At 42.4% G+C, this 16,189-nt stretch overlaps 1 protein-coding gene across 1 annotated transcript in view; it reads right to left on the bottom strand.

The window, feature by feature from the left end:
* Pole (DNA polymerase epsilon, catalytic subunit) overlaps nt 1-16,189 on the bottom strand; it is a 58,521-nt gene that overhangs the window by 13,359 nt on the left and 28,973 nt on the right. Inside the window, exons 27-35 of the mRNA XM_059248837.1 lie at nt 14,641-14,743; nt 13,783-13,863; nt 13,572-13,694; nt 8,571-8,780; nt 8,138-8,347; nt 7,574-7,717; nt 915-1,055; nt 481-634; nt 297-403 (exon numbers count right to left, since the gene is read on the bottom strand). Coding sequence (XP_059104820.1) covers nt 297-403; nt 481-634; nt 915-1,055; nt 7,574-7,717; nt 8,138-8,347; nt 8,571-8,780; nt 13,572-13,694; nt 13,783-13,863; nt 14,641-14,743 — 1,273 coding nt within the window. The remainder of the gene's footprint in view (nt 1-296; nt 404-480; nt 635-914; nt 1,056-7,573; nt 7,718-8,137; nt 8,348-8,570; nt 8,781-13,571; nt 13,695-13,782; nt 13,864-14,640; nt 14,744-16,189) is intronic.

The raw sequence follows: 16,189 nt of genomic DNA, 5'->3' as shown, positions 1-16,189 counted from the left end.
ACTGTGTGTGTGTGAGAGAGAGAAGCTGGATAGTCACTCCTTTCTATTTATTTTTTTTCTTTTTTGGTTTTTGAGACACAGTATCTCTGTGTAGCCCTGGCTGTCCTGGAACTCACTCTGTAGACTAGGCAGGCCTTGAACCTATAGATCCACTTGCCTCTGCTTCCCAAGTGCTGTGATTAAAGGTGTATACCAGCCTACCTTTCTATTTTAACTGAATGGCAAGAGGAGTGTCTTTCTTCCCCATATCCCACCTGACCCACATATTCTCATGTGCCCTATGCCCAAGGACTCACAGTATCCAATACAAACACAGATGCTCTTCGCTGCGAGGGGATAAAAACACCAAAGAGTGCCTTGTGGCCCTGTGAGTGGTGGTACAGGTAGATGTGGCGGATACTCCCTGTAGAAGAAAGTAAACCTGTTGCCTGAGATGCAAGGGAGGCAGGGCAGGTGACAGGGCTGTTGGTGGGGCCATACCTGGTTCCAAGTAGCTGAACTGGGCCAGTGAACGCATTTCTAGGTGCTCGAGGGCAAAGGTTTCAGCTTCCCAGCCTGAAAGGTGCCTTACCAGCTGTTTGTTGACTACACACACACAGCCCAGCTGTACAAGGGCCCGGAATAACAATGGGACCTGGAAGAGTGGGTAGTGTGTTGGGCCAAATAGAAGACTCTAGCACTACAGCTCAATTAGAGGCCACACATCCCAGCACAGCCTGTCTTCACTCAGAAGAGGCCACCTTAGGCAGACATGCTGCTGAGAGCTACTTTCCTATGTGGCTTCCCCAACCCATGCCCATGACTATTTAATTCAGCCGTTCACTACTGTCCCCTGCCCGATTCCCTATGGGATCTCTTTTCTCATCATCCAGCTTCATCTTCACCCAAGTATCAGTGGCCAGGGAGACAATCACCTGAGTCTCATACACGCCCTCAATGTCTGGTGCTGACAACTCAGTGTTGATCTCGTTGATGTGTTCTTGGTACATGTCCTCTGGTACTGAATACTCATAGAGATTGTAGACCATGTTGGAACGAGGAAGAGCCCGATTCACCTGGTGATAATGTAGTGATGAGCCACCACAGTCTATAAAGTGGACCATTGACCAACTTCCAGGGCTTTCAGGACCCAAGATGGTCAGTTTACCTGCTTCAAGGATCACAATTAAAAGACCAAGGCATAATCTAAAACAGCAACCTGAGGCATCTGGAAAAATCATGAATGCCTTCCAACTGAGGCATCATCAACACTTGTCTGGAGTTTGTAGGTACCTAAAACTCATAGAAAACTACACTATTCTGGCCAGAGAACTAGAAGGGAGCTGATGGGACAACCCTATGTTTATGGGATCATGGAGAGGAGACACACTGTTCATTAAACTTCACAAGCCAACTCAAACCCCAGCCTCACTCTAAGATGCAAATACACATAGACATGCTCAGAGGAACACAAAGGACTTGAAAATTGAGCTTACAACAGAACCTTTATACAAAGAAGGCAAGATTGAACTTGGGGTCTAAATTAACTGGATTGGCTGCCTCAACATTCTCTAAAGGATTAAACAACTTAAAAAAAAAAACATTTATTTATCTATTGTGTGTGTGTGTGTGTGCAGGTTGAGGTCAGAAGACAAGAACTTGAAGGAATCAGTTCTCTCTGACCATGTGGGCTCAGAGAGGCTTGTAAGCAATCCCCTTTACTCACTGAGCCATTTCACCAGCCCAAGGACTTTTTTTTCATATAAATGCCCAAAGTTTCACAATATCAAATGTCCACTATGGAATACATTTCTTGATATAACAATCAGGGAAAAATGAAGAATTCTCAAGGGAGAAGAGAACCATCAAATGCTAGCCCTGGGATGACTCACACATTACAATTAATAAAAACTTTATGGCAGCTATAGCTGTGGCCTACCACGAGCTAGACAGGATGGTTCATACACCTGTAATCCCAGCAGAGAGGCTGAGGAAAGACAGTTGAGAATAAGATGGGCCAATGTAATAAAACTGCTTCAATAAAATAACAAAATCTGCACAAGAGGCACCAAACCAAACCAAACCAACAAAAACACCAAACCAAAACAAAAGAAAACAAAAAAAAAAAACCCAGAAAACGATTTTTACAACCAAGTAGTCACCATCTACTCTCATTCCCACTAAATGCATGCATGAAGCAGTGTCATGAGGCCTTAGAATAAAAAAAAAGGTGCCAGGTGGTGGTGGTACCTGCCTTTAATCCCAGCACTTGGGAGGCAGAGTCAGGTGGATCTCTGTGAGTTCAAGGCCAGCCTGGTCTACAGAGTGAGTTTCAGGACAGGTGCAAAGCTACACAGAGAAACCCTGTCTCAAAAAACCAAAAAGAAGAAGAAGAAGAAGAAGAAAAAGAAGAAGAAGAAGAAGAAGAAGAAGAAGAAGAAGAAGAAGAAGAAGAAGAAGAAGAAGGTGGTGGTAGTCAGGGATCAAGACAGCTTACAGAGCACCAAGTAGCAAACAGTTCCTTGTCTTCCCCTCTGGCAAATCTTAATGGCAAACCCTACATGAAAGCAGCCAGACTCAAATTTCAGAGTACAGTATGATCCCATAAAAGGGCATTCTAAGAAGGTAATGCTATAGGGACTGCTGTGGGATGACTTTCTGTATGCTGTGAATATATGTTGCTCTGATTGGTTGATAAATAAAGCTGTTTGGCCAATGTTAAGACAGAATAAGGGCCGGGCGGTGGTGGCGCACGCCTTTAATCCCAGCACTCGGGAGGCAGAGCCAGGCGGATCTCTGTGAGTTCGAGGCCAGCCTGGGCTACCAAGTGAGTCCCAGGAAAGGCGCAAAGCTACACAGAGAAACCCTGTCTCGAAAAACCAAAAAAAAAAAAAAAAAAAAGACAGAATAAGGTTAGGTGGGACATCTGAACTGGAGAGAGAAAAGAAAGGAGAGTGGAGCAGATGCTTCGATTGCTGCTAGAAGAAGCAAGATGTGAAAGTACCAGTAAGCCACGAAGCCATGTGGCAATGCATCAATTAACAGAAATGAACAGAGTTAAGTTCTAAGAACTAGCCAGAAAAAGCCTGAGCCAACAGGCCATACAGTTTGTAAGTAATATAAGCCTCTGTGTGTTTACTTGGGTCCAAGCAGCTGAGGGACTGGGTGGGACAAAGGAAAACTTCTGACTACAAGGGACAGAGACCAGTGTCCAAGGATGGGGGTGAAAAGAAACCAGAGCATAGTGAGTTAAGGATGACAGAAATGTTTTGTATCTTGAATGTCATGCAACCCTGGCCACCATCACCCATGAAGCATTACCTTAAAAAGACCATTTTATTGTATTTAAATAAACAAAACAAAGCCTGGAAAAATAAAACCAAGCTGGTGATAGTTGTTTCTTTAATAGCTAACTGGAAAATGGAGAGGAAGGAAATGGAAAAGACAAAAAAGGGAAATTCCCAGCTCATCCTACAAGACTACTTGATGTTGCTGACAAGGACTGTGTACACACTGGATGTATAGTTTATATCTTAACACATCTCCACTGATACAAACAACACCTGGGCCAGTATCAGATACCATGACTCAGAAAGGTAATTATAGCATCTATGGAACGACACATTGACATGAAGCTGTAATAGGTCAAATGCATCTGTAGTTACATAAGTGTGGACCTCACAAACTAGCAGTATGGTGGGGTGGACAAGTATGCTCTGGGGAGGTGGTAATGTCTACCTGGACGGTGATGTGAGTGATTCAGGTAGATACATTTTTCAAAACTGATGGAAATTAATTGTAAACCACAACTATGTTATTTATTGCATCAGGGAATGCAGGCTGTAATTGATTATAAGATACTAAACAATAGGGGCTGGAGAGATAACTCAGTGGTTAAGAGCACTGAATGCTCTTTCAGAGGTCCTGAGTTCAATTCCCAGCAACCACATGGTGGCTAGCAACCACCTATAGTGGGCTCTGATACCCTCTTCTGGCACATGCAGACAGAGCACTCACAGACAAAAAATAAATAAATAAATCTTTTTTTTTTTGGTTTTTCGAGACAGAGTTTCTCTGTGTAGCTTTTCGCCTCTCCTGGAACTCACTTGGTAGCCCAGGCTGGCCTCGAACTCACAGAGATCCACCTGGCTCTGCCTCCCCCGAGTGCTGGGATTAAAGGAGTGCGCCACCACCGCCCGGCCTATAAATAAATCTTAAAAAAAAAAAAAAAAGAGCCGGGCGGTGGTGGCGCACGCCTTTAATCCCAGCACTCGGGAGGCAGAGCCAGGCAGATCTCTGTGAGTTCGAGGCCAGCCTGGTCTCCAAAGCGAGTTCCAGGAAAGGCGCAAAGCTACACAGAGAAACCCTGTCTCGGAAAAAAAAAAAAAGAAAAGGATACTAAATAACAATACATACATTCCTAAGTTCATAGTAACATTGTTTTTTAATTGTTTGTTTTTGAGATAAGAGTCTTACTATGTAACCTAGACTGGTCTTGAACTTGAAATCTTCCTGCCCCGGCATCCTGAGTGTTGGGATAACAAGTAAGGACCATTCCACCCAGGCTCATAGCAATCTATTCATTCATTCATTCATTCATTCATTCATTTTATGTGCATTGGTGTTTTGACTTCATGAATGTCTGCATGAGGGTGTCAGATCCTCTGTAACTGTAATTACAAAGAGTTGTGAGCTGCCACGTGGGTGCTGGGAAGTGAACCAAGGTCCTCTGAAGAACAGTCATTGCTTTTAACTGCTGAGCCATCTCTCCAGCCCTGAAATACTTTTTAAGCATAAAAAAAAAAGAAAGGAAGGAAGGAAGAAAGATAGAAAGAAAGAAAGGAAGGAAGGAAGAGAGAAAGGAAGAAAGGAAGGAAGGAAGGAAGGAAGGAAGAGAGAAAGGAAGAAAAGAAAAAAATCTACTTGCCATTCATTACCCTGGAAATAATATAGTTTAAGAGCAAAATAGTAAATATCTCACTTTTTAAGGAAGAAACTAGTTTATCTCTGTGCTGGGGGTGGGGTGGGGGAAAACAAAGTGTGGGCCTAGGAATTCATTAGACCCTGGATTTGATTTCTAGCACTGACAAAAACATAATTCATGAGCTAAGTAGGTAACAGGGGCCTATAATCCCAGCATTTGGCAGATGGAGGCAGGAGGATCAGGAATTGAAGGCTAGCCTCAGTTTTTTTTTGTTTTGTTTTTTGAGACAGGGTTTCTCTGTGTAGCTTTGGTGCCTGTCCTAGATCTTACTCCTGGCCTCGAACTCACAGAGATCCGCCTGGCTCTACCTCCCAAGTGCTGAGATTAAAGGCGTGCCCCCCCACCGCCCAGCTAGCCTCAGTTTTATAGCAAACTCAAGGCCAGCTCGAACTACATGAGTGCCTGTCTCAATGAATACCTCCAACCTGAAAACAATTCAATTCTAACACAGAAAGGGCAGGGTAGAGAAGCTCCATCCTGAAACCCCCAGGTGGTAACAGTCATCACCAAATCCCAATGCACACAGTGAAACACTGAGTTTCTCCAGAGGGAGCAGATAATCACAAAGGAAAAGGAGTTCTGTAGTTCACATTTCACCAAGTCAATGGGCTGAAATCAGGCCTCACATTTTTCACCTACAATTTTGTACCTCACCCAGGTGTTCCTTGTATATAGTTAATGTCCAACTGTGAGCAGATCGCAACATAAACCAGCTTTGGCCTAAGTTAACATTCTGAGTCAAGTGGGGCACTCCAACTGAGATGTCACATAAATACAGCTTCCTCAAGATCTTCTGAATCTCTGCAAAGAACCTAAAGTATGACTACATTTCTGAGATGTTGTGAATAGGCAGACAGTGGGATAGTGGTTGGTTGCCTGGGACTGCAGAGAAGGACAGAGGCAATTGAGAAATACAGGCTTCTTTTGGGGATGATGAAGTCTGAAATTTTGACTATAGTCATATTACCACGAATTCACAAAAAAACCACTGAATTATATTCTTCCAATGAATAGGCTATATGGTAGGTGAACTTATATCCCAATAATGCTGGTAACTACAACAGTACTTACATAAACTCCCCGGAACCTCTATCCAATCCTCTCCTGCTCATCAGGTTGATGGAGAGCAGCAGCCCCTACTCCTGAACTATTGGAGACTATGGGGGTCCAGCCCCTGGATAGTCCCCTCCTAGGGTCTGGGAAGAATCTACAACCAGCTGATAATTAAATCTTTGATGATAAGAAATCAATCTATGTACATGAAACTCTTTAGTCCATACACTTTATTCTTCTGAGTTAGTTCTCTCTCTACACAGCTTGTATTCTGCTCTCATGCCTAACTTCTTTCTTGCCTGATTTCTCTCTATATTATTTTTGGTTTTTTTTTGGTTTTTCGAGACAGCTTTTCTCTGTGTAGCTTTGCGCCTTTCCTGGAACTCGCTTTGGAGACCAGGCTGGCCTTGAACTGCCTGCCTCTGCCTCCCGGTACTGTGATTAAAGGCGTGCGCCACCACCGCCCGGCTATGATTTCTCTCTATATTTATCTGCTATCCTCTAAGTTCCATCTTAATTCTCTCCATCTTAGTTCCACCCCATTTAAGTTCTCATCCATCTAGTTCCTCCCCATCTTAGCTCCTCTCTCATCTCCTTCTTTCTCATCTCCTTCTTCCTCATCTTGTTCTTCCTCATCTGGCTCTTCCTCATCTTCCAACTTGTTCCTCTAGTACTCTCTTCTAGCCCTTCAATCTAGTCCTTCCCCATTGCAGTTCGTTCCTCTCCAGTTCTTACCCATCTAGTTCTTCCATTTTCTTCTGCGTCTTGTCGTGCTCTGAAAATAAAACTGCCCTTTTATCCCTTTGACCCTTATCTAAGCTATCTCTGCTCCTGCCTTTTCTGGCAAGTGTGCTAGGTCGCTAGGCAACTTGGCTAGGCAACTTCCTTCACAGCTAGATGTACCTGTAAGTTGGAACCCTTTAGTTCTGAGTTAATTGTTAAGGATGGATCTAAAACTAGAGATAAGACTTGCTTAATTAGCACATCCGTCAGGCCTTCTCAAACAGATAGTCTGGATGCTTAAGTCTGTAAGATACTTTCGTCCCTCTGGGGATGGTCCTGGCCAGATGCTGCTAATGACAATAATTACAGAAAGGCCTGAAATTAGGGATCCTGGCTGTGTTACTGCTCAGAAGGTTATCTAAATATTCCTTAGTAGAGGGGAAACTGTGCCCAAACAATGATGGAAAAGCTACAATAGCACATGAGAAATTCATAGTAACAAATGGCTAATAATCAAAAGCCAGTATCAGCAAGACTCCTTGAGCCTCAGCTTGACCTCTGGAAGGCCCTTGGCTTCTTCCAGGTATTAGCTTGTCATAGTCAGCTGAAATCCTACTTCATATATTTTTGCGGCTTGCAGCACTGAACATTCATAGACATGGTTTCAATTAACTCTTCACAAGATCCCAGTATCAATAACGTACTGGGAGATGGAAACAAGGCCACATGGCTCACTTTGGGTCTGCAAGTCCATGCTCTTGATCAATTCTTTGTGTGGCCTCCATCATGTGGAAATGCCTCAGAGGTGACCAGCAATACCAGTGGCTTCCGTACCTTGTGATATGAAGGTCCTTCCTCTGCTTTGGCTACCCGCTGGTTCACATAGAATACTCGAGAGATGCTCAGCTTGATACAGTGCAAGTCACTGCCGATGATGGCCCATAGCCTAAAGAGACCAGCCTGGTTGGTCTCACTGATCTGAGAGGAAATGCAGAATACATAGCACATAATCACATAACATACTGACACCTGTGAACAGGTCACCTCCCAAGCAGCCTCCAGCCTTGCCCACATCCCCTCTATGTACAGGACCCCTGTGATAGGGATAGGCAGGAAGCTGAAGGCCTTTTTCCCCCCCGAGACAGGGTTTCTCTGCGTAGCTTTGGCGCCTTTCCTGGATCTCACTCTGTAGACCAGGCTGGCCTCAAACTCACAGAGATCTGCCTGGCTCTGCCTCCCAAGTGCTAGAATTAAAGGTGTGTGCCACTGCCGACCAGCCTGCTGAAGGCCTTTCTTATCTTCCATCTTATACTGTAGGACTGGTTGCACACTCCCTCTTTTGAGCCTATAAAGGACTGCTCTCAACATCATGCCACTCCCATGGATGACGGCCCACACCTGTACAATCTGCCATGGAAGGTCCAGAATACTTCGGGCAGTCCGTCGCAAAAAGCTTCCCAGCCCCGTGGCAGGTCTTTCTCGGATAGCCCCAAGCCTTGGCACATCCTCTGTTGACTCTAGACGTTGCTTCTTCCTGCGGGCCAGGCGCTGTTGGGCCTGTAGCTGCCACTTTTTCTTGTGGAACCGGAGCCAGACCAACCACTCTTCCTGGGACAGATAACAATGCACAATTGCTAACACCTTTCTCCAACAGCCTGCTTTTTATTCCTAAGCTTCTGGAGTTTCAAATGCTCTCTAACACTTAGGCATTTCTGCAACTTGTTCCAGGGACAGGATTTACCTTAGGATCCCTGCACTATGTAGCAGACCTCTACGAGACAGAGTGCCAGAGCAACTTTCCCACATCCCTTCTGGCTTCCTTGTTTCTTACTTGGGTGGTTCCGAGGGAGGGAGGCTGCCCCAAGACCTCTTGCCAGGGTACAGTTAGTGCAATATCCTGAGACTCCTCTTGGCTCTCCCAGACTCGCTTCCTCTTAGTAGCAACTGGGACTGCAGAGTGGTATGGCTTTGTGAGTCCAAAGTCCTCGATGTCTGGAGTGCAGACACTCAGACTGTTTTCTGAAGCCTGTGCCATCACAATCTGGGGGGGACACAACCAAGACTTATTAATTCAGAATCTCAACCTGGTAAATTCTATCACAGAATTCTAACACTGTACATCTGCTGAAATGGGCTGTTAACAGACTAACATAACTTAAAAAAAAAAAAAAGGATCTCAATATGTAGCTCTGGCTAGCTTGGAACTCTCTATGTAGAACTTCCAAAGATATGCCTGTCTTTGTTTAGAAGCATTGGAATTAGATCATTTGTCTTAATTCTCCAAAGGAAGCTTGCTGTGGGATGTTCTTTTTTTTTTTTTTCTGGTTTTTCGAGACAAGGTTTCTCTGTGTAGCTTTGTGCCTTTCCTGGGACTCGCTTGGTAGCCCAGGCTGGCCTCGAACTCACAGAGATCCGCCTGGCTCTGCCTCCCGAGTGCTGGGATTAAAGGCGTGCGCCACCACCGCCCGGCCGCTGTGGGATGTTCTGTATGTCATATGTATTGCTGATTAGTCAATAAATAAAACACTGATTGGCCATTGGCTAGGCAGGAAGTGTAGGCAGGACAAGGAGGAGAATAAAGCTGGGAAGTGGAAGGCTGAGTCAGAGAGACACTGTCAGCCGCCACCATGACAAACAGCATATGAAGATGCCGGTAAGCCACGAGCCACGTGGCAAGGTATAGATTAATAGAAATGGATTAATTTAAGCTGTAAGAACAGTTAGCAAGAAGCCTGCCACGGCCATACAGTTTGTAAGCAATATAAGTCTCTGTGTTTACTTGGTCGGGTTTGAGCGGCTGTGGGACTGGCAGGTGAAAGAGATTTTTCCTGACTGTGGGCCAGGCAGGAAAACTCAAGCTACAGAAGCTGTCCATTCTAAGTTTTCCAATTATTTATTAGAGAATGGTAACTCATTCAAAAGATGTATGTATTGGTGAGTCCTTTTTACAAGGTTGTTTTGAGTCAGAGCTGAGATTTTAACATAGTTAATTTAAGCATAAGTATTAAGGGAGAAAAGAAGAGGGCACTTAGGAAAACAACATCCATCCAAAAGTGAGTGTTTCCCAAGACAGAACTGTTTTAGTAGTTCTTTTTTTTTTTTTTTTTTTTTTTATAGAATTGCACTCTATAGCTCAGGTTGGCGTTGAACTTAGGATCCTTTTGCCTCAACCTACCCAGTAGCTGTAATTACAGGTCTACAACACCAGAACCAGCTAAGCATAAGTGTTCTCTCATTATTATTAATTATTATTTCATTAGTATTTCGTCTGCATGCATGTCTGTATACCACATATGTGCCTGGTGCCTGTGGAGGCCAGATGTTGGATTCCTTAGACTGGAGTTATGGATGGTTATAAGCTGCAGTGTGGGTGTTGGAACTTGAATCAGATCCTCTGGAAGAGCAGCTGTGCCAATATAATATTGCAAAAATAACTCTTACATTTTAAAAGACTGGCACTTTTGCCAGACCTCACAGCCAAAATTAGTAATATGCCTTGAGGTTAATTAGAACAAGACTGCTAGCCTACTGTAACTGTTGATCCTGCTTTTAAGAGAGCAATGTAAATGTAACAATTAACCTTAGTTGCCTTGAATTTCCCATGTAACCAACTTTTATAACTTAAGCTAATGCATAACTATAATCTTAAATCAGGTACTCTTCCATATCCCTGACCCAGATAATGCAAATGTACCACTTGCTGAAAGCAGCAAATATAGAAGTTGAAAGCAACTTCCTAAAATCTACCACAAAGACTGAAAGCATCCATTTATGGATACTGGTTGATAAACAATGATGTTCATTATCTGAGTTAGTTGGTGCCTTGTAAAACTGTTAAATATTTCTATAAAGTACTCCATTCCTTCCTCACGTAATACTTTCTATGTTTTTCAACAAATACAGAAAAAAGCCCTTTGTTAGGGACAGATACACAGAGACGGATACCATTCGCACAGACCAACAGACTGAAACAGACAGACAGACAACAGGGCCAAACAAATTTATAAGACAGACTTTATGGCAGATTCAGACTCATACAACAGACAGACAAGATGGAAGACACAGAGAGCATTAAGTAGAGAATTATATATGAACTAGCTCGTGGTTAAATGACTCCAAGGGGAAGTGATTTTATTTCTTTCCTTAATTCAACACCAAAGCATTATTGGTGACCTGGAGTTAATCACTAATGCATACAATCTGAGCAAGCAGCCTATGCTCTTACATGTTGAGTCATCTCTCTAGTCCCTAATTATTGAGAATAAGATTTTATTTGTGCATTAAATGTAGCTATTTAAAAACCTAGTTAGGAGGCTAGAGAAATGGCTCTTCTAATCTCTGTGGCACCAGGCATGCATATCATGCACATATATATTTAGGCAAAATACTTATACACATTAATTTTATAGTTTTACTAGTTTGTGATGTGCTCATTTATCAAGTGAGTTTATGTTAAAATTTTTCAAAATGATTGTCAGTTTTTCTTTTATTTCAGAAAAACATTTTTTAAACTTCAGCAAAATTTTTGGTTGAATTCAAGGAATAGACAATTGTTAGAATTATATATTCTATATATACTGTATAGTGAATCACTATATATCATTATATAGTGAATCAAGATTTGTAGAGACACAAGATGGCTCAGTAGGTTAGCAGGCCTCCAAATCTGACAACCTGACTTTGATTTCCCAAGAACTCTTCACATACATACAACACACATATACATAAAAGTAAATAAGTAATGCAATAATTTAAGAGTCCTGCCAATGTCAGGAAGATTAAGATTTGTTGCCGGGCATGGTGGCACAGCCCGTTAATCCTAGCACTCAGGAGGCAGAAGCAAGCAGATACTGAGTTCAAGGACAGTCAGGATTGTATTAGTGACACCCTGTCTTAAAACAAGATTCAAGATTTTACTTATTCATTTATTATTATTATTTTTTTTGAGACAAGAGTTTCTTTGTGTAGTCCTGGCTGTCCAGGAACTTGCTCTGTAGACCAGGTTGTCCTCAAATCAGAGATCTGCCTGCCCCTGTCTCCCGAGATACTGGATTAAAAGCATGTGCCACCACTGCCTGGCAGATTCTAGAATTTTTAAATACTATGCTTATGCTTGCTAATATAAAAATATTTATATTGTTCACTTAAAATCCCTGCACTCAGGAGAGTGAAGCAAGACCAGCTTCTGCTACACAGAGGGTTAAAGACCAGCCTGACCTAAGGCCCTGTCTGAAAAATTAAAATAAGCCAACATGGTGGCATATGACTTTAATCCTAGCACTCGAGAGGCAGAGGCAGGCAGATCTCTGAGTTTGAGGCCAGTCTGGTCTACAATGGGAGTTCCAGGACAGCCAGGGATACACAGAGAGACCCTGTCTTGAGAACACACATACACAATCTATTTCAGGAATTGTCTATTATTGAGTCTCTATAACATTTTGGCTTATAGCTCACTTTTACTTTTGTTTTGAGATAGAGTGCATCATACTGTACTCCAGCCTGGCCTTGAACTCATACCCACCTTCCTGTCTCTGCTTCCCAACTACTAGGATTATAGGCATAAGACATTATAACTAGCTACACTAATTTTCAACCCATAAAAATTTTCTTGGGGTTGATGGCTCAGCAGTTAAGAGGTTTTCCAGAGGACCTAGGTTCAATTACCAGGACACGTATGTTGGCTTAAACCATCTGTTAACTTCAGTTTTAGGGAATTCAACACCTCTTCTTGCCTCCATGGTACTAGGCATGTAAGAACCTCACAGACATATATACAGACAAAAATACCACACATATAAAAATTTTTTTTTCTGCTTTTTTTTTTTTTTTTAAAAGACAAGGCTTCTCTGTGTAGTTTTGGGGCCTGTCCTAGATCTCGCTCTGTAGACCAGGCTGGCCTCGAATTCACAGAGATCCACCTGGCTCTGCCTCCCGAGTGCTGGGACTAAAGGTGTGTGCCACCACTGCCTGGCTAATTTTTTTTTTTTTTTTAAGATTTATTTATTATGTATACAGCGTTCTGCCTGCATGCGTGAACAGGGTGCCAGATCTCATTATAAATGGTTTGGAGCCACCATGTGGTTGCTGGGAATTGAACTCAGGACCTCTGGAAGAGCAGCCAGTGCTCTGAATCGCTGAGCCATCTCTCCAGCCCCTCTGCCTCTAATTTTAGCTATACTGTTTCTAAAAGATTAATTTTTACATTTGTGTATGTCTGTGTGAGTATATGCCATGTGTATGCAGGGGTCTGCAGAAGCCAGAAAAGGTGTTGGATTCCCTGGAGCTGGAGTTTCAGGTGGGTGTAAGCCACCAGACATGGGTATTGGGAACAGAACAGTGTCCTGTGAAAAGCAGGAAGGGCTCTTAGCAGATGAGCATCTCCAGCTTCTTACCTATACTTTCCATTGTGCAGTTTTCAGTGTGTCTCCAGGAAAGACTTTCATTTTGTTGAGAAAACTGAAGTCTACAGTAGTAATTCAGTTCAGGTCACTATGTCTAGTTTGCATACCTCATCATTTTTTTTACATAGAAATAAGTTCTTCATACTTACCTGATGACTCATAATCTGCTTCCTGTTATATAAAATGACACTGGAGGGCACTAATGAGTAAAGTACCACAACGCACTTTTGGAGGTAGTATTGGGAAATTATGGGCTAGGCAGGGTGGCACATGCAGGGGCAGGATCCCTGTGACTTCAAGGCCAGCCTCGTCTATATAGGGAGTTTTAGGACCATCAAGGCTACATAGAGAGACCCCATCTCAAAAACAAAACAAGGAAAATTTATGCATAGCAGCTTGCAGACATTGGTACACTGTGTCTTGTGTGTTACCTGTCTCTTTCCTTCAAGGACAAAGAGCTCACTGATCTTCTTTTGCTTGTAGACATCATTCTTTTCTAGCAGTTTTTTATGCAGCCAGTCTGGGTGTTTGACACGTGGAACTGGGTTCTTCACCTAAGTGAAGATGATACAGATCAGAAAAAGTCTTACGTGGGTCTGCTGGTGATTAGGTACAGAGTGGTATCCCTAGCTTTTGTCTCACCTGCTGCAGAGCTGCAGGGATGGTGATGATTTTCTGGATGGCACTTCCTAGCCGCTCTATGTAGTAGTCCCAGTCCAGAATCTGCATGCACAAAACATGAGAAGCAGCAATTGTCTACACTGTCATATACCAATAATTACTAAATGTATGTGTCTCACTTCATCTTCTAGAAACTCCATGCTCATTTTAGAGGTAGAAATTTGGGAGAGAGCTTAATGAGACTATAGGATCATGAAACAGTGGATGGTTAAGAATAATACCTCAGTCTTATTCTATCCAAGAGCAGTTTCAAGGCTTCCCTAGCATTACCTTCCTGATATTCTAGCCCAATGGTTCTCAACCTTCCTAATACTGTGACCCTTTAATACAGTTCCTCATGTTGTGGTGACCCCCAATCATGAAAGTATTTTCATTACTACCTCGTAACTGTAATTCTGCAACTATTATGAATGATAATGTAAATATCTATGTTTTCCAACGATCTCAGGAGACCCCTGTGAAAGGGTCACTTGACCTCCTCAAGGGGTCTTGACCCACAAGATGAGAACCACTGCCCTGAGTGTTCTGTTTCCCTACCTACCACAAGTCAGAAAAGAGGAAGTCATAAGTAAAGCTCTAACTGAGTCATATAATGCAAGTCAGGTACATTCTGCTCTGACTAGCTTTTTTTCTAAATGTTTAATAGTACAAAAATAGCTAGCAGGTGTCAATATGGCTCAGTAGACATAGGCACTTGTCTCATGACCTGACTTAGATTTCTGGCACCCACATGATGGAAGAGAACCAATTCCTGTTAAGTTATCCTCTGATCTCCACATGTGTGCCCCTCTTCCCCCAATAAAAATAATTGGCACTCACTGTGCGAATATCAAAGTCTTGAAGTGATGAACTCTTTAGCCATTTCCGCAGAAAATGTTTCCTCACTGTAGGCTCTGCTTGGAAAATGGCAAGTGGAATGGCCCTAGGTTAGGAAAATAAACATAAACATATCTAATCATAAACAATGCAAATCCTGCTATAACTCTTATCAAGTGTACATGGGATAAAGACTCTGTACACACTTACATGATATTTATAACATTGACTGATTAAGCAATACTTTATCACATTAAAACACTTAGGCTAGGAGCTAGGGAAGTAGCTCACTGGTAGACTATTTGTGTATCCTATGTAAGACTCTGGGTTCCATCCTCAGAAACATAAAACAGAACAAAATATAAGGAGAAGGGGAAAAAGGAGGGGGAAAAGAAACAAATGAATGGATAAAGAAAATATGGCATAGGCATATATGCACAATGGAGTTAACTATCCCATTGAGTGTTTTACTCAGTGATAAAGAAAAATGAAATTATGTGCTTTACAGGAAAAAAGATGGGATTGAAGATTATGTTAAGAGAAACGAAACAGAAAGATAAACACTGCATGTTTCTTTCAACATGCAGCATCTAGATTTGAAAAGAAGACATTAAAGTACAAGGGAGCCTATTTGGGAAAATGAACAACAGTGGGGGAATGTGGTGGTTTGAATGAGCCCCCATAGACTCCTATCTGAAAACTTGGTCTCCAGTTGTAACTGTCTGGGAAGGATTAGGATGTGTGGTCTTGATGGGGCAGGCTTTGAGGTTTCAAAAGACTCTCCATTCCCAGGTATCACTCTCTCTGCTCCTACTTGGGGATCAAGATGTAAGGTTTCAGCTATTCCTGCTCCCATCCCTTTGCTCTGCCATCATGGACTCTAACCCTCTCAAACAGTAAGCCTAAATTAAACACATTCTTTTATATGTTGCCTTAGTCATGGTGTCTTATCACAGCTATATAAAAGTACCTAAAACAGGGACAAAGAAGGCAATGGCAGGTTAATATGATCCAAGTATGTTATATATATGAAAATGTCACAATGAAATCACCTATTCAGTACACATAATTGAGTAACAAAAAGGGCTGAAAGCTGGGTGGTGGTGATGCATGCCTTTAATCCCAGCACTTAGGAGACAGAGGTAGGCAGATCTCTGTGAGTTCAAGGCCAGCCTGGTCTACAGAGTGAGTTACAGGACAGTCAGAGCTGTTACACAGAGAAACCATGTGCTGAAAAACAAAAAACAAAACCAAAAAAAAAAAAAAAAAAAAAAAGAAAGAAGGAAAAAGGGCTGAAGTTGAATGCACATTATCCTCTGTTGGCTGTTTGCTCTGTTTCTAGTGTGCCACTGTTCAGAGCTGTTTACAACCGTTCTTACATGTGGGCAAGCAGACATTCCTAAAACATTGTTTACTGGGTAAGATACACAGGAGATGGAAAGCTTTTCTAAGGAATGAGTTGGTCTTCACATTACCAATAAACCAGCTGTCAACTTCCAGTTGCCACAAAACAATTTATATTGTGAAATATCATAAACTTAAAACATAGCAA

This window comes from Peromyscus eremicus, chromosome 23 (assembly GCF_949786415.1).
Source record: "Peromyscus eremicus chromosome 23, PerEre_H2_v1, whole genome shotgun sequence".
Lineage (NCBI taxonomy): Eukaryota > Metazoa > Chordata > Mammalia > Rodentia > Cricetidae > Peromyscus > Peromyscus eremicus.
Note: the sequence above shows the minus strand (reverse complement) of the source record. Positions and strands in the feature narration are given on the sequence as shown.